Source organism: Diabrotica virgifera, chromosome 3 (assembly GCF_917563875.1).
Source record: "Diabrotica virgifera virgifera chromosome 3, PGI_DIABVI_V3a".
In the NCBI taxonomy this organism is placed as follows: Eukaryota; Metazoa; Arthropoda; class Insecta; order Coleoptera; family Chrysomelidae; genus Diabrotica; species Diabrotica virgifera.
Window position 1 is genome coordinate 166,193,504 of NC_065445.1, and position 22,050 is coordinate 166,215,553.

Genomic DNA, 22,050 nt, shown 5'->3' on the forward strand with positions numbered 1-22,050 from the left:
AGGTTCTTCTTCGTCCTGGACTGCGCTTGCCTGTAACACTAGCTCAGTAATATAAAATAAAATCAAAATGTAATTCCGTACAGGTTGGAATAAATGTTTATCAAACTTTGGGTTAAAACAAAAGATATTTCCAAAAAAGTATATGATTTATATGAGGACTCGTATCATTGTTTAAATCTTTAGATAATTAAAAATCGATAATTTTACACAATTTTTACATTTTTAAATGCTGCGGTGATTCATGTTTTTATTAAGGTTTTTACGATTTTTTTGCAAAGATGAAGAAATAATCTTTCATATAAGACTTGCGAATTAAATTTGACATTAAATTTAGTTAAATAATTGTAAATCAAGATTGAAAAATAAAATTACAAAAAAATTTTACTTGCATTATAAATAAGCACTACAAAATATTTTGTTTTAAAAAGTTGATCTGTGGTACCAGTATAAAGCAAAAAAAATTGGTTAAAAAATATTTATTAGGTGTTATGAGATATATAATTTGTTTTTTAAAAATTACCATTTTTTCAATTGCAAAAACCCGGTTGCCGATAGAATATAATTTTTTAAGGTCACATTTTTTTGGCTTTTATGTATATTTTCCATGCATGCATTGACAAATCAAAATTTCAATTAAACTACCCTCCAATATGACGTTTGAAAAGTGTTGTAATTTGTTTGAAATTTGTTTTTTAATAACATCACTGGAATTAAAAATTTTGAAATGCTGTTTCAATATTCGTGTTTCCAGTAATTTTTGACACATTTACAAAAGAAAAAAAACTTTCTAGAACCACTTTTTAAGGACCATTATCAACGGAGATCTTGTAAAATACGGCTCCACCAATTTTCAGGCAATTAGTTTTTATTTAATGTCGCTATGAAAATCATTTTATTTTTCAAAATATTCTACAATTTCTACTATATGTATAAATGTCATTGTTAAGTACTAGGGTTAATAGATGTACTCACGCACTTTTAAATGTTAATATTAATAAATATACAAATTATGAATTTTTAAATTTGGAAAAGCTCTCTCGGCAAAAAATGGCCCTAAAAAATCTTTTTCTTTTGTAAATGTGTGAAAAATTACCCGGATACGCATATTTAAACAGCCTTTCAATACTTTTAATTTCGACGATGTTATTAAAAAAAAAATAAAACAAATTACAAAAATTTTCAAACGCCATTTTGGAGGTTACTTTAACTGAAATTTTGATTTCTCAATGAGAAAATCGAAAATATACCTACATAAAAGCAAAACAAACGATACCTTAAAAATTGCATACTCTATCAGCAATAACAGCGTTTTTGAAATTGAAAAAATGGTAGGTAATATTTAATAAAAAAATTAAATATCTCGTAAACTACTGGATATTTTTCAACCAATTTTTTTTACTTTATATTGGTACCACCACCGGCACAACCACAACGCAACTTTTTCTGCAAAATAAAATATTTTATAGTGCTTATTTATAATGCAAATAAAAATTTTTTTGCAAATTTGTTTTGCAATCTTGATTTACAATTGTTTAAATAAATTAATGGTCAAATTTAATTTAGTGTCTTGTAAAAAAATTCTCCATAAAAACATGAATCATGGAAGCAGTTAAAAAAGTAAATTTTGTGAAAAAATTGCCCATTTTTTATTATTAAAACAAAAATATCCCCTCATATGAAACATATAGTTTCTTGAAAATATCTTTTGTTTTGACCTGAAGTTTGATAAAATTCCAATCTGTACGGAATTACATTTTGATTTACATGTAGTGTAATTTTACTTGATCGGGCTACACGGTTTATTAGGAGGTTTCGCTTATAACGAGGTATATTAGGTGTTCCATGAAATTCCTATTGAATTATATGGTAGGGGAGCCCAAGCGGGGATTTTTGCAGTTACTCGAGCGCGTCAGATTATTACATGGGGAAAAACTTTGTACCCTGAAAATTTACCTCTACCATATATTGGCTCTTAATGCAGGGGAGTTCGTTAAGGGGGGGGGCCGAAAAAAATCTATCCTTAGAAAAACTCGAAATCGTCAGATTAAGATAAGGTAAGTTAAGTACATGCAAAACTGTATATTTAAAAAATCTGACGATTTGAGCGGGGCGTAAGGAAATGGGTGAGTTCCAAAGAGTTTCACAAGAAAATAGCGAATATTTCGAGAAATGAATGACAGATAAAAAAACTAAAAAAATACGTACTCAATATTTTTCAAAAATTTATCGAGTGATACCAAACACGACTTCGCACGGAGAGGAGTGGGGATAAATTTAATATTTTAAATACGAATCCGCGATATTTCGCGAAATTAAACATCAGATCGAAAAACTGAAAAAAACACTTATTTAATATTTTTGAAAAATCTATCGAATGGCGGCAAACACGACCTCCCCCCACGGAGGTGGGGTGGGGGGTTTTTTTAAAATCTTAAATGGGAGTTCCCATTTTTATTGCAGATTTGGATTCCTTACGTAAAAATAAGATACTTTTATTCGAGACATTTTTTCGAATTATGGATAGATGGCTCTATAATCTTACAAATCGATTGTTGGCAATGGAAAATTAAATTAAAAATGAAAAGTCCCCACTAACATGGAAAACTTAACTTAACTTTTTTTGGTTTTAGGACCTACTCTTCAGAACCCAATAGGTCTCCAAAGCGCTCGAGTGACTGCACATTTAGCATACTTTGCTCCCCCACCATAACACCTCTATAACGATGCATGTTTGTTTATAACGAATCATGTTTGGTTATAACGAGGCATGTTTGGTTATAACGGAGGAAAATGAGATCGAAGAACATGTTACTTTACCTGTTTTTGGAGCGGTGATAGCTATAAAGAAATACCCCAGCTGCCGGTATACAGAAATGCCTAAAATATGTGTACTTATCGAGGCCAATGATGTAATAACTCCATCGCCTCTCAATTTTGTCCTATTTATCCACCGACTTTTTTTTTCAAAAGTGCCATTCAAACAATATTTAACATCTTTATTGCTCGGAATGTCTTCACTAGAAGAAGTTAATTTTTTTCGAAAACTACATATTCATTTTGTGTGCACAATATTATTGTTGTCTAATACAATGAGATCGGCTTATAACGAGGTAATTAGTCTGCCACTTCAGTTCTCGTTATAGAGAGAGTCTTCTGTATTATATACATACTAATTAAATTATTATACTAATAGAATTATACTTAAACTATATAAAATTAATTTTCATCGGTCCACATCATTAACGAATTTATTTTTGTAAAAAATATGTAATACTACTTGTTCGTGCATTGTCAGAACTGGCTTATAATGATTCATGTGACCCGAGCAAAAAGATTGAACGATTTTTTGTGGAATTGGAGCAATGATGTATACGAATTCTTCCAAAAGTATCACGACCGTTATCTACCAAAAGGAAGAGTCGCTCAAGTTGTTGCACTCTGTGCACCTTTTGTTTTGATGCACGTTTTGGGTGCAGTGGCCCTATACAGGGTGATTTAACATTTTAAAAGTAATACAATAGCCTTAACATCCGCCTTATTTACAATCTACAATCAACTGTATTTTAATTAGGTGCATTGCGTAAATTAAAAATGGCACTTATAAGAAATTGGCAAATGATACTCATTTAAAATAGTTTCTAATAGTTATACATTTATACATACTTATAGTCTAAGAGCTTGTGAACCCTCCGACTAACGGTAGTCCTGTAAGGCTAGAAATTTGTCTAGTGATAATTCATAGCACACCAAGGCTAAAAACCATGACCTGGCTGGCATCAGCGGTGCACGTGTATCTACCAGGTGAATCGAAAAGTGCATGGTTTAGGGGTAAAATAAACTTTCTCCTGTAAGGTTTAAATTTAAGTATGTGTTTGAGTAAGTCATCTAGAAGAAATGTGTACAATGACAGGCGATCCTGAAGAGCATAAGACCTTGCCAGGGGAGGGGAAAGATTAGGGGCTTTTCCTAAAATTATTTTTTTTTGCATCAAACAATTTTTTTTAGGTTTTTTGAATCATTCCAAATAGAAAAGGTCTTTAGTGATTTTTCTCTTAAGTTAATAGTTTTTGTTATATAAGCGATTGAACATTTTGAAAATTGCGAAATCGACCATTTTTAACCCTAAATCGGACATTTATCTAAAAATTTCAATGTTGCCAAGGTACGCAGATATTATTTAAACATTGATTGATGAAATACCGGAGAGTTTTTTGCAATAAAATATCGAAAACCCCTTTGTTTTTTTAATTGCTAATCAACCGGGCGCGACACTGTAGTGTGAGGACGTTTGAGTTTGCATAAATTCATTATCTCGAGAATGGGCAAATTTCAAGAGAAATCCTCAGATAGGTCGATTTTTATTTTTGAATTAGGACTTTTTGGCATATATATAATACTAGTGACGTCATCTATCTGGGCGTGATGATGTAATCGATAATTTTTTAAATAAGAGTAGGGGTTGTGTGATAGCTCATTTGAAAGGTTATTTAATTCTCTATTCAGTAATATAAACATTAACATAATTACTAAAAGGGAAGTTCCCTAGGTTGGCTGTATACCATATAGTTAAAAAAAAAACTCTAACAAGAAGTAAAACCACTTCTATGTAAATTGGTATATTTATTAAAACTTAAAAATCCCAATGGATTGAGTAAAATATGTCCAATTCAGAACGTTTTCAAACCTATCGGTCCATCATCAGTGAATCTACAATAAAATAAGTAATCCCACTATTAGAATTGAAAGATGGTTGAAATTTTTTTAAAAAGTTAAAAAAGTGTGGTTTGATTACTTACGTGTATACTTGCTAAATCCATGCTTATCCATTCTACTTCTAATCACCCTTTATCATATAAACTCTCTGCCTTTCGCAGTTTTATACATAGATTAAACTCTATTCCTTTATCCATAACTGAATTCAACAAAGAGTTGAACATTATCAAACAGATTGCAGTCAACAATGGTTATGACCCAGACATCATCAATAAACTTCAACAAAAAAGAGAACTCAAGTTACTAAAACAATCCGCTTTCTCTACATCACCCCCCAACTACTCCCATCTATGCCTCCTTACCATTCAATAACTCCAAATTATCTGAAAGAGTCAAACATATCGTTTCCAATTCTTGTGACAATATAAAAATCTCTTTCAAAGTTAATAATACTCTCAGCAAAAGTTTAACTAATACCAAAGATCCTATCCATTATATGAACCGGAGTGGAGTATACAGACTCTCTTGTTCAGATTGTGATGCCACCTACATCGGCAGAACTTACAGATCCCTTTCTACCCGATCTGCAGAACACAGCAAGAGAGATACCACTTCAGCCTTTTCACACCATTTAAAAGTCAATAAACATGAACTTAAGATTCCTGAAGGTGTCCAGTTGATACACAATATTCAACAAAAAAATACACTCCGTTTAAACTTATACGAAGATTTGGAGATTGTCAAGGACCTGAAGAAGAGTCCCAACTGTGTCAATAGACAAACATCCCTTAACCGCAATTATTCTCATAATTCCTATTATTTTCAACTTCCTCTTTTTATCCTATTCTTTTTCTTTTAACTTACTCTCCCTCCTTTTTCAAATTGTCCTTTTTCCTTCACTGCTTCCAAACTCCTTTACCCAACTAACATTATTAACTACTGAACCCTATTAACCATCACCTCAATAATTCACCCTACTATCTTTTCACTTCTTTTTCATTTCATTACTTCATTCAGTTTAAATTCCACACCCCATCTTTTCTTTATCCCTCTCTTTCCCTTAAAATTCTTGTCTTTATACCTTAAACCACAGCCCTCTACTTTTTGTCTTTGACTTTTTCCAAGTAATTTTTACCTCTCCAACTAACATCCCATCACTTAATTTCAGTTCTCACATTCAGATCCATTATCATTACAATTAAATTATATCAATATTCTTTTTTCTTACTTTGGTTTTATTTTATTCAGTACACTTTCAGTATTAATTTCATTTTAATTTCGTTCTTGTATCAACTGGACTCAGCTATAATCATACACTTCTTTATCTTTAACTTCACATACCCTCACTTTGTCACAAGAATTCTCTCAAAACTTTTTAAAATAAAATAAAAAATAAAACATCTCATAATAATTACAATCCTTTTCATTTACACATTACACACTTTTAAGTATTTGACTGTATCCTAACTCAAATCCATTATTTACAAACATTTACATTTATTTTTTTAAATAACAATATTTTCCTTTTACATATACAACCAACAATACAATATAGACTTGATTAACTTGACCCATCATTAACACCATCATCTGTTTTATCTTTTTATCATTATTGACAGCAGCTTAACTTTCTTTCTATCAATTTGATCAATCTAATGTTATAGTATACAGTCAACATAAATAATCTTATATTCTAAATTAATTTTGTATATCACAATTTTCTTTTCAAAAATCGATAGATTTAAAAATGTTAGACATTTTCAGATATTAAAATCTTTATCATTTGTTGTGGGTCATGACCTTTTGGTTAATAAACATTGAAAATCGACTACCTTTTTTTCTACTGTCAATGTCACTTCAAACATTTCCTTACACACTTTTGACACTTTATAGTCAAATTTGGCCTAAGATGGTTGATTGAGTTTTTGGTAGGGTTTCACCATGTTCCCGTAGGTTATATCCGTTAACATCGGCTTTTAGCCTGTTTAATATTATTTTTCAATAATGTAAATCGAATTTTAAATTCAACCATTGTTTGGTTCTGGGGTGATTTATACAGGGTGTACAAAAAAATTTCGTCTATTTGAAAAATTTAATCAAAGTTGATGTAATAAAAAAAATTTTTTTGTACACCCTGTATAAATAATTATATTAATATTTATATTAGTGAATAGATAATTAAATAACCTTTCAAATGAGCTGTCACACAACCCCTACTCTCATTTAAAAAAAAATCAACGATTACGTCATCACGCTCAGATGGATGACGTCACTAGTATTATATATATGCCAAAAAGTCCTAATTTAAAATTAAAACCGACCTGTCTGAGGATTTCTCTTAAAATTTGCCCATTCTCGAGATAATGAATTTATGCCAACTCAAACGTCCTCACTTATACTACAGTGTCGCGCCCGCTTGATTAGCAATTAAAAAACAAAGGGGTTTCCGATATTGTATTGCAAAAAACTCTTTGGGATTTCATCAATCAATGTTTAAAGAATATCTAGCTACCTTGGCAACTTTGAAATTTTTAGATAAATCTCCGATTTAGGGTTAAAAATGTCCGATTTCGAGATTTTCAAATTTTTTTTCAATCGCTTATATAACAAAAACTATTAACTTAAGAGAAAAATCACTAAAGACCTTTTCTGTTTGGAATAATTCAAAAAACCTAAAAAAAATTTTCGATGCAAAAAAAATAATTTTAGGAAAAACCCCTAATCTTTCCCCTCGCCTGGCAAGGTCTTATGCTCTTCAGAATCGCCTGTCATTGTACACATTTCTTCTAAATGACTTACTCAAACACATACTTAAATTTAAACCTTACGGGAGAAAGTTTATTTTACCCCTAAACTATGCACTTTTCGATTCACCTGGTAGATACACGTGCACCGCTGATGCCTGCCAGGTCATGGTTTTTAGCCTTGGTGTGCTATAAATTATCACTAGACAAATTGCTAGCCTTACAGGACGACCGTTAGTCGAAGGGTTCACTAGCTCTTAGACTATTATGTAGCGAGTGTACAGTTAAAATAAAGGTATCGGTTCGGATTTATATGACTAATATGACTATAGTTATTTACAAGTTATAGGTCTGGATCCCGCGTATGAAAAAAAAGTTGATTAATAGCAAGCTAAAAATTTGTTAATAGCTTAAGGGTGTCTAGTCGGATAAACTTTGATATATAAGAAAACTGGAACAGGGGCAGTTTTAATTGTGGAACAGGTTAAAATTTTGGAACGGTCAGACCACGAAAACGGCACATTTATTTTGTCCGACAGAATAGACTTAAACTCTCCGAACGGAGATTAATCTCTCATGCAAAAATCAGACTGCTATTTATCACCTGTCATAATTCCTGTCATTTCACATTTTCTACATGTTCCACTCATTAAAACGCCCATTTGGTGATAAATAGCAGTCTGATTTTTGCATGAGAGTTTAATCTCTCTTGAGAGAGTTTAAGTCTGTTCTGTCGGACAAAATACATGTGCCGTTTTCGTGGTCTGACCGTTCCAAATTTTTAACTTGTTCCACAATTAAAACTTCCCCTGTTCCAGTGTTCCCATATATCAAAGTTTGTCCGACTAGACACCCTTAAGCTATTAACAAATTTTCAGCTTGCTATTAATCAACTTTTTTTTCATACGCGGGATCCAGACCTATTAAAATTAAGTTGAATTAAAAGGTCAGTCGGGGTTTGGATTTTTCGGTTTTATTTGGACGTCAACAGATTTTTCTCTCTCTTATTATGAATATGCAATTTCTATCATAATATGTTTTAACCGATTATGTTTTAAGAATAACTAAAGAATAATGTATAATATAAGATAAAGCTGCATTTGTTAGAATGGGTATTATTATTGAAGATGACGTATTATTTAATTTAAAAAGAAAAACGGAGAATTCTTGTAAATATTTGTGAAATGGGTTGTGTGAAATTTGTTTGTGTGAAATAAATCTATGTAAATTGAAAATCACACTTTTAATGTGCGATTTTGGTATTACCACTTGTTGAACTGTACGTACTTCATTGGGACTTTCCCACGTCCCATATTTATAATAGACCGTTAGGGAGATACAGAGATTCCCACTGTGCCTGGTAGCTGGAGACTTCTTCGGACACGTTCTTTATTTCTTCGTGGGTTTAGTTTCTGTATATCGTTTTTAACTTAGTTCGGAGATATTGCTTTTATTGGAGAATACATTTGGCAGGGTAAATCGATAGTATCTTTTATCTTGTCCTCTGTAGTTCAAGTTCAAGTCCTCAATGTTATCTTTGAACACGTTAGCTAAGTGAACTGCTAGAGTTTCAGCTTCTTAATCAGATCGCGCCCATGTGTTGTTTGGTAGTCGGAGAAGAGAGACGGGTATTTGGGGTCTCTTTAGCTTTCTGATTGCTTTCCATAGTGTGTGGTCAATTGGAGTTAGGTGTTCGAGAAATACCACATTTTGGTATTTCCTAGAATAGTTGTTAATTCCCTACATAGCCACATCATAGTGATGTTGATCTATAATGTTTGTTTACTGTTGCCGTACTCTTCTTGCTCGTCGCTTTTGGCAGTTCAAAATTGGACTCAATTATGCAATAGTTTCTAGACACACCATTTATAATAAAAAAGTCAAGAAGATCAGGAATAAGTCAAGAAGGTTGAGTCTGTCGCCCAGTATGTAGATACCCTATTGGTTAGATACTCATAGTTAATTTATGTTATGGCCCGAAAAAGGTTTTGTACTTTTGTAGTAATGAGTAGGGTGGTGCGAAAAAAGTCAAGTTAATAATCCCGTATCGCTATAGTGCGGGAAAGTTGAGATTGGTAATAACAAGAAAAACAAAACAAAAATTATTAAAATCGGACTTTATCTTCCGATCCCGCAACGGGCCTAAAAATTACGAAAAAGAAGAAATTTTACCTTTTTTTCGGAAATTTTTATTTATCCTCCATGTACGTTTTATTTATCGCTATAGTAAAATTTATTTACAGTTTGCATGGTTGAGTAATAAAAACAACAGTTTTACGCATCTAACGAATATCTTCCCATCCCGCAAGGTCAATCAAAATCTATAAAAATTTGAAATTTTCGATGATTTTGATAAATTAAAAAATATTTAGTTATCTCATTTGTCTTCTACATTGTGAAGTTTTTCGCTTGTTTATATATTGTATGACAATACTTAAACAACCCAGAACTCACAACGAGGAGGTGGTTGCACTTCTAGCTCCACACACACCCTTCTCTCCAACCAACCAATGAGTGTGCTTTTTACATTAGTTACATAGTAAATTTCTTTTTCATGTTTGTATCCAGCTTTTAAACGTCAACTTCGTATTGTGACTTGGTGGTAGAATCTGGCAGCATGAACCTTGATTTAAGTGTTGCCCTTATGAATCCATCTCTTGATTGGGGACCACATACATTAGACCAGGGGTGACCAACTTAATCGGACTCGAGATCTACTATCTGCCTTTCTAATTCTCTGCGATCTACCGACTAGGAATTTTCGTAATATTTAGAACGGGAATAGGTAGGTAGGTAGATAATTTTTTCTTGCCATCGATTGACTGACCTAGGGGTCGCGATCGACAGGTTTTCCTCCACTGCATTAGACGATGCTTCCGTGACCAACTTTAGGCACCTCTCACCAACTTGCGTGTGTCAGGGATAGTTTTGTACATTCCAGTCTGGTATGTCGCCCGATGTAATGCAAGACCTTATATCTTCATTTGACACTTCGCAGAAGTGGTGGAGAAGATAGTTTTGCAACAGTCTGCAATAGTTTTGCTACATTATATTCCAGTCTATTATTTCAGTTTAGTCCCGTGCTTAAAAATTTCAAGTAGTAGGGAGAAAGAAAACACATTAGAGAGCTAGGGCTAAGGAGAGAGTTAAAAGCCGGATAGACTAAAGCCAAGGGCAAACGTATTAGAAATTTCATGTCTCCTACTTTAAATTTTGAAGCACAGGACAACACTGAGATATTAGATTGGAATGTTGCAAAACTATCTTCTCCACCAGTTCTTCGAAGCGTTTCAAATGACGATATAAGTTCCTACATTATATCAGGCATCACGCCAGACTGGAATGTACAAAATCATCCCTGTTATACGCAAGCTATCTAGCGGTTGGTCATGGAAGTATCGTCTAATGTATGTGGGACCCAATCAAGAGATGATTCATCAAGGCAACACTTAAATCAAGGTCAATGCTGCCAGATTTTACCACCAAATCAAAATTCAAAGTTGACGTTTAAAAGCTGGACCAAAAGAAATGTAGGTACTATGTAAATAATGTAAAAAACACACTAATTAGTTTTATGGAGAGAAGGGTGCGGGTGGAGTGAAAAGTGCAACCACCTTCTTGTTGTGAGTTCCGGGTCGTTTAAATATTATTATACAATATCTAAATAAGCGAAGAGCTTCACAATGTAACAGAAAAATGAGGTAACTAAATGTTTTTTTAATTTATGAATATCATCAACAATTTCAAATGTTTATAATTAAGTGCGTAAAACTATTGTTTTTATTACTCAACCATGCAAACTGTAAATAAATTTTACTATAGCGATAAATAAAATGTACATGGAGAATAAATAAAAATTTCCGAAAAAAAGGTAAAATTACATTTTTTCATAATCTTTAGGCTCGTTGCGGGATCGGAAGATAAAGTCCGATTTGAATAATTTTTATTTTGTTTTTCTTGTAATTACCAATCGCAACTTTTCCGCACTATAGCGATACTGGATTGTCAACTGGACTTTTTTCGCACCACCCTAGTAATGAGCCTTGAGTCCCATTGTGTATATTTAGCGTTCCACTTGCTCCCAACTATGAATTTGTTTCCTATAGATTGAAAACAGTAAAACAAAGTAAGTTATCAATCGAAGTAGCACAGAAAACGACAATAAATATCGTTCTCATACCACCAGATTGACAACAGGTGGAATACTTTCTTTGGTTACAACCTCCTGAGATTTTCAAAAATTATAAATCATACAGGATGCCGAGGAAATAAAAACGGTATTTATTGTTTTTTTCTGTGCTACTTCGATTGATAACTTACTTTGTTTTTCGGCAGATGGCTCTAGTTCATCCGTGACATTTCTTTCTTTGCAATACGGAAAGGCCCAGTGTGATGCCTGGGGAAATCGGACAGAAGAGGATATGGGACTACTGATGAGGGGGAAAAGGCCTCCGAAACCGGTATAGACTCTTCCTGCACTCTCCGATTTAACCAGAGCATTATGCAGCTTCTGCATTTTCGTGTTGCAAAGAAATTGAAAATGTTTATACATTGAAAAAAGTTTTTGAATTCGTCTGTCGATATTCTGTATCGTGGTCGGCTATACATGGCACTCACTGTGAATTTTAATGGATTGGTAATCGTAATGCTTGTCGCTTGGATTTTATCAATATGGTACTTAAGCAGTTCATGGCAAGGAATGTTGCTTCTGATCATTACTAACGAACCTCCGTGATTAGTACCGTCCGGATGGGGTGTATTGAAAAATTGTATATTGAGGAATTTTAAAGGCTGTTAATAGGCTATTGATTATGTTCAAAATCAGAGAGCTAACAGGAACTACAACGTTAACGGGATTTTATTATCTCATATGGTTAACAGACCTCTATATTTGAAAAAACCACGGAGTGCTACCATTTAAATGGGTGCGTTTTTGAGAAAAAGGTGAATTAATCCCTAGGCACAGGGCGAATTAGGGTGAGTTCTATGCACCTTTGGTACAAACACGTCTAAAGGAAAATTGTTCCACGTTAAATTTACTATCAAAATATCACATTTTAAAGTCAAAACTATTTCTTTTTACAAAAATATATTCAAAAAAAAAAGCAAGAAAAAAACACAAAAGAAAACAATTTTGTTTTTTGCCCCATAACTTTTTTCCATAGTAATATAGGTATAGGCATTGCTTCAGCGAAAAATATCCTCCATCCTTTCTCTTTAAAATGACGTTTGACAGAAGTCTCCAGGATTCATAGTTTCCGAAATAGGATTTTTCAAATTTCGCCGCTCACTGCATTTTTGGGCCATTTTCCCCATTATTTAGCAATCATTGTACGGTAACTTTTTTCTACGCATTTCTAGGTATATAAATACAATGGTGCATTTAGTAGAAAGAGAAGTCAATTACCTTTATAATGGTCTACCGAATAAGGTTGTACGTATATTTTTAAGCAAGTTCTACTTTTCCAAGGTTTTATAGTTTTAATGATTTTTGATATTTCTTATGATTATTTTTTAAATTTCTCATTATGACTTTTTTTCTTGTACATTTAGGTACAGGTATACATTATGGAATAAAAAAGCTTATTTTCTTTACTTTAAAATGGTGTATTGAAAAAAATTCTAGGACTATTTTTAAACAAGATATCCGTATAATATTCAAGGGTATCCGTAATCTGACAAAATTTTAAATTTTTTTATTTTTTTTCAATTAGAAGAATATAATTGCATATTGTAACATAATTTTTAATTCCAAATAACTTTTCTTAATAACACTTTTCAATATTGTGAAATTTAAAGGCCCTTTACTCTTGAGCGAAATTCATATTTTTTAACGTGCCTCGTACACTATTGATAAAATTTGATATTTGATGATTGCAGATTAGGTTTTAGACTACACAGAGCATTTTATAAAGAATATTTTTTTTCATAAAGTTAATATTAAAAAAGTTTTCCATATGGTTTTAATTCCAAATAACTTTTCTTAATAACATTTTTCGATATTGTGAAATTTAAAGGCACTTTACTCTTGAGCGAAATTCATATTTTTTAACGTACCTCGTACACTATTGATAAAATTTAATATTTGATAATTGCAGATTAGGTTTTAGACTACACAGAGCATTTCATAAAGAGTACTTTTTTTTATAAAGTTAATAATAAAAAAGTTTTCCATATGGTTCCAACTTGTGGGACCTATTGCATGTGTAAAAATTTTGAAAAAGCATATCTAGTTTAAAAATAGTCCTAGAATTTTTATGATACACCATTTTAAAGTAAAGAAAATATGCTATATTTTTTATTGCACAATGTATATACCTAAATATACAACAACAAAAATTTATAATGAGAAATTTAAAAATAATCGTTAAATATACCAAAAATCATTAAAAGTATAAAATTTTAAAAGCCATATCTTGCTTAAAGATAGTTATACAGCCTTATACAATAGACCGTTTTAAAGATAATTCACTTTTCTTCCCATAACATATACAATTAATATGCCTAAAGCTGCGCAGTGGCGGATCCAGAAATTTTATTTGGGGGAGGGTCATGGGTCTTGAGGGTGATTTAATTACCTATCATTGATGCAAGGTCACTTAGTCTTACCAACCCTACGATGCGTGGGTTTACAATTATTCGGGGGGGGGGGGATCATGACCCCCGTGACACCCCCCTGGATCCGCCAGTGAAGCTGCGTAGAAAAAAGTTATAGAACAATGTTTGCGAAGTAACAAGGAAAATGGCCCAAAATCGCTGTGAGTGGCGAAGTTTGAAAAATCATATTTTGGAAACTATAAATCATAGAGACTTCTACCAGACGTCATTTTAAAGAGAAAGAATTGAAGTTTTTTTACTAAAACAATGTCTATACCTATATTCCGGTGGAAAAAAGTTATGGGGCAAAAAACAAAATTGATATTTTTCGTGTTTTTCTCTTGCTTTTCTTTTGAATATATTTTTGTTAAAAGAAAATATTTTTGAGTTTAAATGTGATATTTCGAGAGTAAAAGTGCATAGAGCTCACCCTAATTCGCCCTGCGCCTAGGGACTTATTCACCCCTTTCTCAAAAACGCACCCCTTTAAATGGTAGCACTCCACGTTTTTTTTATATTCAGAGGTTCATTGAATATATAAAACAATAAAACCCCGTTAACGTTGTAGTTCCTTTCTAAAATACAAAATCAATAGCCTATAAATTAGTGAAATGGGTTTCAGATGCGTGTGAGATGTCGATTATGTTAATAATCGGAATGTAGTAATTTAGGAATGTAGTAATTTCTTGTTTTTGGTTAAACATAAGCATTCCGTTGGCATTCCAGGTTGCAACTATGAGTATGGGAGCCATCATTGGTTAAATTTATTTACGACAGTGTTTAGCAGATTTAGGCCCGGTACTTTATGTCTCCGTTAACAGCCGGTTAGTTAACCGGGGTTTAATCGGGACAGAAATATATGCATAACATAGACTAAAACGCAATTATACTTATTATTATATTCATAAATAATTATAATAATAATTATAATTGCTTTTATTACAACGCAAGAGGCCATATGAGGTACTTTTCTGTACCGATTAAACCCCGGTTAGCTAACCGAGGTTTAACCGGGACATAAAGTACCGGCCCTTAATATACTATTCTGGAATAATCGTTGCATAAAAATTGCTTTCAATTCGTTCCGTCAACGTTAAGAATGTTGATAGTTGCTCTTTCATATTTATTGGTGTTTCTGTTGAGTGTTAAGTGTAGTTTGGGTTTACAGTTTGTGCATAATAATATGACCAATTCGTTGTCCTGGTTGTGACGAGTAATAGACAAAAATTGTATGTGTTCTAAGATTTGATGTATGGTGTGCAGGCGACTGAAATCGTATTAAATGATTTTAAACATTTAAGCTTCAAAATGAAGACAGTACTTGCAGAAGAGGATTTGTTTAAAAGTTTCTCACCAATCGAAAATTACTGGCAAACTATTTGTTTTGTTTGTCGATATGATAATGTTGTTGCATCGTCATCAGTGTAGTTAATCCTTCTTACCGAGTTATTTTGAAGCTTGTATTTCAGGCGAAGTGACAAAACTTTACATATTATTTTATCCATCCATAAATTATTCTAGCAATTAAATGAGATATCTTTTCTTATCTGTAAAATTACAATATATCATATAGGAAAATTTGTTATATATATTTTATGTATTAATACTCTCCTCATTTTAGATATTTGATAAACTAAAGAAGGAGTGCCCAAAATTTAGACACAAAGTAGAAGCCATATCTGGAGACTGCACACAATCAGGTTTAGGATTAAACATTACAGACAGACAAACTTTAATATCTAAAGTAAACATCGTCTTCCATGTAGCTGCCACTGTTAAATTCGACGAAAACCTAAAACTTGCCTATAATATTAATGTCAATGGAACCAAATCTGTTCTGGACCTGGCTAGACAAATGAACAATTTAATGGTGAGTTTATTATATCTCTATCACGAGTATCTGCAATTTTTCATTGTACTACTTCATATGTAACTAAATAATAGGTGGTCAACGTGTTTTAAAGTAAATTAAGTATGATAGGTGTCTTACCAAAACCATGTTTCTTTGATATTGTTAGTAATGTATGGTAACCAGGTCCATAGTGGGACGTTTTTTTTTTTTCAAAATTGTAAAGCACCTTGATTAAGAGTTTGTAAATTATAATAAGGGTACCTACGCATGTGTATGGATATAAAAAAGCAAACTAAAAATAATTTTTAGTAATTCTTTATGTTTAATATTGTTATTTGACAAGTCCCACTATGGACCACTCGTCCCACTATGAACCACTATATGGTTCATTGTGGGAAACATGGTGTAAATAAATTGGAAGCATTCGAATTGTGGTGCTATCGACGAATCCTAATGATATCGTGGGTTTCGCACACTTCCAATGAAAATGTTCTCCATATGATGAATTTAGAACGTCTGCTCATAAACATCATAAAGGGGAGAAAAACAGAATACTTCGGTCATATAATTAGAGAGCCTAAATACCATCTACTTCGCCTTATAATACAAGGAAAAGTGGAGGGAAAGAGATGGATTGGTCGAAAGAAACTTTCATGGTTGGGTAATATTAGACAATTGTGTGGTTCCACGGTAGAAGAATTATTTCGCACAGCAGCCGATAGAGAGAGGTTTCAGGAACTTGTAAACATGATGACAGCCAACGTCTGAATACGGACACGGCACCTTAAGAAGAACTGGGAAACATAGTGGTACGTAGTGGGATTTTTAATAAAAAACATTTTAGTCTACTTTAAATTGGAAAAAATTCACAGAAAACTAGCGAGCAGCCCCAGCTGTACTTCTACTAATGGCAGGAGGGGGCAGCTTTAGTAAAATATCTTCTGCTCCTACGGTATCTTCATCAGGTTTGTCGGGAAAAAAATTTCCGGCCACAATTCTCTTCATAGAAGATATATTAATTTCATTTCCACTTATCTTAACACGTTAGCGGACACCTAGTTTTTATAGGGGGTCGCAAAAACACACTTGTAAAAATCTTAAAATTTGTTATTTTTCTGTCATAAAAAAGTAGTTTCATAATATTTTAGAATGTTTAGGTTGTTTTTTTATAAAAAAAACAAGGTGCTGTCCACTATGTCCATATATGTCACAAAAGTTGTGCAACTGGACAAAGCGGTACATGCCGCTCTCGATTAGTAAATGCAACTAAATCTTTATTTCTGTAAAAAATAATAAAGAAATATCCTTATAACGAAAATATAATACAGAGATACGCTTATATTAAAAAAATTAATTTTTGTGGTACAGTTCAAAACACTTTACAATGCAAAGTGCTGGTTTATCGGCACACGTTTTACACAAGTATCTGGTTTCCTTGCGTTTTTTGTTTCGTAAACACCACTTGCACCTCACATGGTGAGTTTTGCGGGGGTCTGTAGGGTGTGGAATTATATCTGGAAAGTGTTGTTCATTGTTAGGGTTGACAACTATATTCGCTTCCATTCGAGGTCGTTTTCCACCGTGCAAAGCTCCCTTATGAATCAGTTTTCTCCCATCATTCATATCTTCTGGAATGTTCAATAATTCTCTTACCAAATTTTCTCTGTATTCTAAAAGGGTCAGTTTTACATTTGTGTTCTCCTTTCTTTAGATTGGTGTTTACAAGAGCTTTTGGATTTCCTTTTCTGTTTCGTCTAAGAGTTCCTGTAGAATGAGTTTTTCTTTCCAAAAGGGATTTTGACAGCAAAATGCTGTTGTAGAAGTTATCAAGGAATAAATGATGGCCTTTATCCAAATAAGGTTCCATAAGTTGCAGTACTAGCGACTCAATTTTAGATAATCCTTCTACATCTTCGGATTTTCCTTTATAAATTTTTATATTCAATACGTATCCGTCTGCTGTACATAGCTCGTAGAACTTAATGCCATATTTCGCTTTTTTTCCTTTGATATACACCCGAAAACTCAGACGACCACGAAAGAGAAGCAATGATTCATCTAGTGACATTTCTTCTGCAGGGTAATAAGCTTTTTGAAAATTGAGTAATAGTTTATCGAGCAGAGGATTGACTTTTTTCAGTGGATCAGTTCCTGTTGTTTCCTCTTTACAAGCACAGCTAAAACACCGCAGCATTTCTTTAAATCTTCTACCAGATAGGGTGTAATGAAAAACTGGTGCATAATAAAGTGGATTCATTGAAAACAACTTCCTTGCATCGGGGTATTTTATTTGACCCTGTAATATGCATATAGCTAAAAATGATTGAAGTTCCTCCATAGTAAATGGCCTAATGGATGCTTGTCTGCTGTATTTTTGCTTGGGCCTATTTACATTAGTCAATATTTCAATGTATTTGTTCATTGAATCAAGAATTAGCTGCATAATTTCTTGATCCCAAAATTTAAAAAAATAGTCTGTAGCTTTAGGCTGTGTCAAAATTAAGATGGAGGCCACTTTGGGAATCGTCAAACAAAAAATCTGGAATATCTGCGGCAATATCAGCCCACTCGTTATCAGTTCCAATATCGCCCACCTCTAGCAAATTTTGTATATCATTACCTGTTTCGTCATTTTCTGGCTCAACGCTGTCTTCGTGATTTTCGTTTGAAAACAGATTCTCGTTTGCCAACGAATCTTCACCACTACTGGGTTGATATGATGGATCTTGGAAATCATCATCAGAGCTATAAGGTTCTGATTAAGAACTTTCAAATTCATCTGTGCTCACTTCATCCATAAGTCCAAGAAGCCTTGCTTCTTCTCTAGAATCCATTTTCTGTAAAAACAAAAAATAGTATATTTACCGAAAATATAACCTCAACATTTTATTACTGTCTCTACTACTGATAAGCAGCATACAAATTACTAAATAACAGAATCGTAAAAAACAATTACTTACTTTTATTATTTTCCAACAAATCTAGTCAAAATAAAAAAACACCAACAAAAAACAACAAAAATGAAGTGATATAGTACCACGTGCTCGCCGCCTAACACACGTCTATTTCAAAAGCTAAACTGACCGACACGGACAGTTCACAATATTTTATGTTATTTGCTGGGACACCTAAGGTGCTTGAATAGAGTATTATATTTCATGTACAAAAATGTGCGTGGTAAGCCGCTTTGCGTTTTGGCCGTTCTCAACATTAGACGGGATATCGCGCTTTGTCCCAGAAAGTAGAGCGGCATATGCCGCTTTGTCCGCGAACGTGTTAATAACCTAACCAACATAATGTTTAACAGTTTTTCTTTCATGTATCTTACTCAGAGTGCGGTTGAGCCAACACCCGGCTAACAGCTAATATTTCAACACTCGTCTTCAACAGCATAAAAACACTCTCTGAAAAAATTTGGGAGTTCAGGGGTGCTATGCAAGATTTTTAAATCCGTTGATAATGTTGACAGGAGTGAATGCTTTAGGGTAGGCGGTACTAACAACACTACAAACATCATAAATATGCTCATAGATACGGCAGAATAATTTAGCATCCAGTCTTCAGCTCCTCGATTATAGTAGCTTTTATAAATGAAAAGAAGCAGCTTACGACGAGCGGTTGTAATTTATGACTGCAGTGGGCGGCAATGTCAATAAAACAATCCCATTATTTTTACCCAGGTCCAACATCGTAACGGCTCTCATGATTGTCAAGAATTAATAGAACTTTGAATTATTTACTGCATCATATTATGTGTATGATAAGTGCTCTATATTATGTACTTCAAAAAATTGCCTCCCGTTATCCAACCAGAGAGAGACACTGCACCGGCTGATCCTAGAGAAGGCCTAGTAAGCATGGAAGGCTTAAATATTTTCTTCGGAAATACAAAGAACGGATGCACAGAAGTCCCATTAGCGCGTATTGCAGTGCACATTGTTATTAATGTACCTTGTTCAGCACTTGTCACTTTTCCAATTTTGTTTTTGTGTAATGTTAGGAAGTACTTTCGCGGGTTTATGCAGATTGGTGACACCACTCTTATCACAATTTTACATTTTGTTCGACTGCATATTATGTTTCGTTACCACACTTCTCAAGTTTGGGAAAAAAGTAACCACATTATGCTTGTTGAAGCTGCTGGCCCTGCCAAGTAGGGATGGCGGTTGTTGACAAAACACCGGTTTTCGGTTATACCGGTTTATTTTACCTACGGTTTAACCTACCGGCTATAACCGGTCAAAAAACCCGGTTTTTCCAAAAACCGGTGTTCGATTTTTTTAGTCATAGCCAATACCCAATAGGTTACATTTACGTTGCGCTTCAGTTTGCGATACACCATTTGAATGGATATCAGGTCATATCAGTAAGACAATCAGTCATCAGTGTTGTGAAATCGGTTTCAGTCAGCTTAAAATTTTTCATTTTCGCGCGGTGGGCGAAAAATTATCCCATTTTTCTCTGAATTTAGCAGTGGCGGCTCGTGGCCTTGGAGACAGGGTCGGCAAGGTTTTTTTGTCTTCTCATATAGGTATACCATCAAACTAAAAGGCTTAATTCATCATAGGAGATTTTGTTGTTTTTTGCTTTTTTTTTATTTGATGAACTTGACATTCTCTCTTGTTTCATGGTGTTTCGACAATACGTGTTGATTCTTTTGAGACAAGGTAAATTCCGTTTTTTTTTAGACAGAAATTGGTGGTAATAAGAAAATTGATAAACAGTTTGTTGTAATGAATTGCAGTACTTACTACATAGAATTATACATACATATTGTGCAACTTATCCCACTTTCTGAAAATATTTGGACCAGCATAATTTTTAAGTACCTAACTTGTAATAATAAATATCTTGGAAATTCTTTGGCGAACGTAACTTTTAAATTTTAAATCGTCAAAGAGGTCAAAAATTTGCAAATCTTCAAAATTCGAAAAACGAGTATCTATTTGCATATAATAGTAGGTATCCAAAATTTCAAGATATACTTACTCGTTTTTCGAGATATGTATCATGTCGTTGTCTTTTTTGGGGTGGTTCGGAAATATCAAGCGAATCCAAAACGTCACTGCGTATATATTGGAAACTACTATCATTACGAAAATCTCTGAGATTTTGCACCAGCTTTCGTATTCTATTTTTAGAATAAATAATGTCAGTTGACTGATTTTGAACAACAAGGAATATCTTGGGCAAACTCTGTCTTAAAAATATTTAAAAAAACATTGAAAGAGTCATTAGTATTTAATAAAGTTCTCAAACCGATTGCTTCACGGATCGAGGTATCGCCACTTTCAAAATCATCGCCTTCGATAATAAAATCAAAAACTTCCAAAAGCTGTTCACGAAAATCTGCTACAGATACTAAAACTATAAGAGATAATCTGCTTAGATAAAACTAACCGAGATTTAAAATTTCATCGCGTCTGACAAACTGTTCACTTTTTTTTTTCGAAACAAATTTGTTCTAAAGCAGTAATCCGTTTAGGTGAGCTAAACTGGCAAGAAAAGACTATATTCTTTATTTTTTTTACACGTATCATGTAAAACTAAATTCATTATATGCGCATAATAGTGAGTAAATAAAGCTTGTGATGCAATAGTTTTAACTTTTGCCTGGACACTATTCAATTCACCACTCATCACAGCAACGCCGTCATAAGATTGCCCCAGTTTGCCCTACCAATTTATTTTTGGTATCAAAAAATTTGAATCTGTTCTTTAAAACACCAAAAATATATTCTGCCTTATTGCTTTTACTCACATCTCTAAAACCTAAAAACCTCTCATAAATATTACCACGTAACGCGTATCGAACAAAATAATTGATAATTGTGAATGACATGATAACCAGAAGTTTCATCTACTTTCAGTGAAACGCAAATGGTTTTCTAAATCTCAGATTTAACAACGTTATTCAAAATTTAACTATTTGATTATTTGTATTAGTTCATTCTGTATTACGAATACACTTCGAATCAGAAAGTAAATAGGTATTTCTAAAACAATTTTATTAATTATCTATAATTACTTTGATTTTTAACAAATGCTTCGATCCATCATGTCCACTAAATGATAATTCCTGACAACTTAAAAAAATTACAATATCAATTAAACGACGTAAAACGGCGTGATTATTTTTGACAA

At 33.0% G+C, this 22,050-nt stretch overlaps 1 protein-coding gene across 1 annotated transcript in view; it reads left to right on the forward strand.

Moving 5' to 3' along the window:
- The window catches only part of LOC114329450 (fatty acyl-CoA reductase wat), a 241,967-nt gene that overhangs the window by 94,989 nt on the left and 124,928 nt on the right, over positions 1 to 22,050 (forward strand). The window contains exon 3 of the mRNA XM_028278562.2: positions 15,676 to 15,924. Coding sequence (XP_028134363.1) covers positions 15,676 to 15,924 — 249 coding nt within the window. The remainder of the gene's footprint in view (positions 1 to 15,675; positions 15,925 to 22,050) is intronic.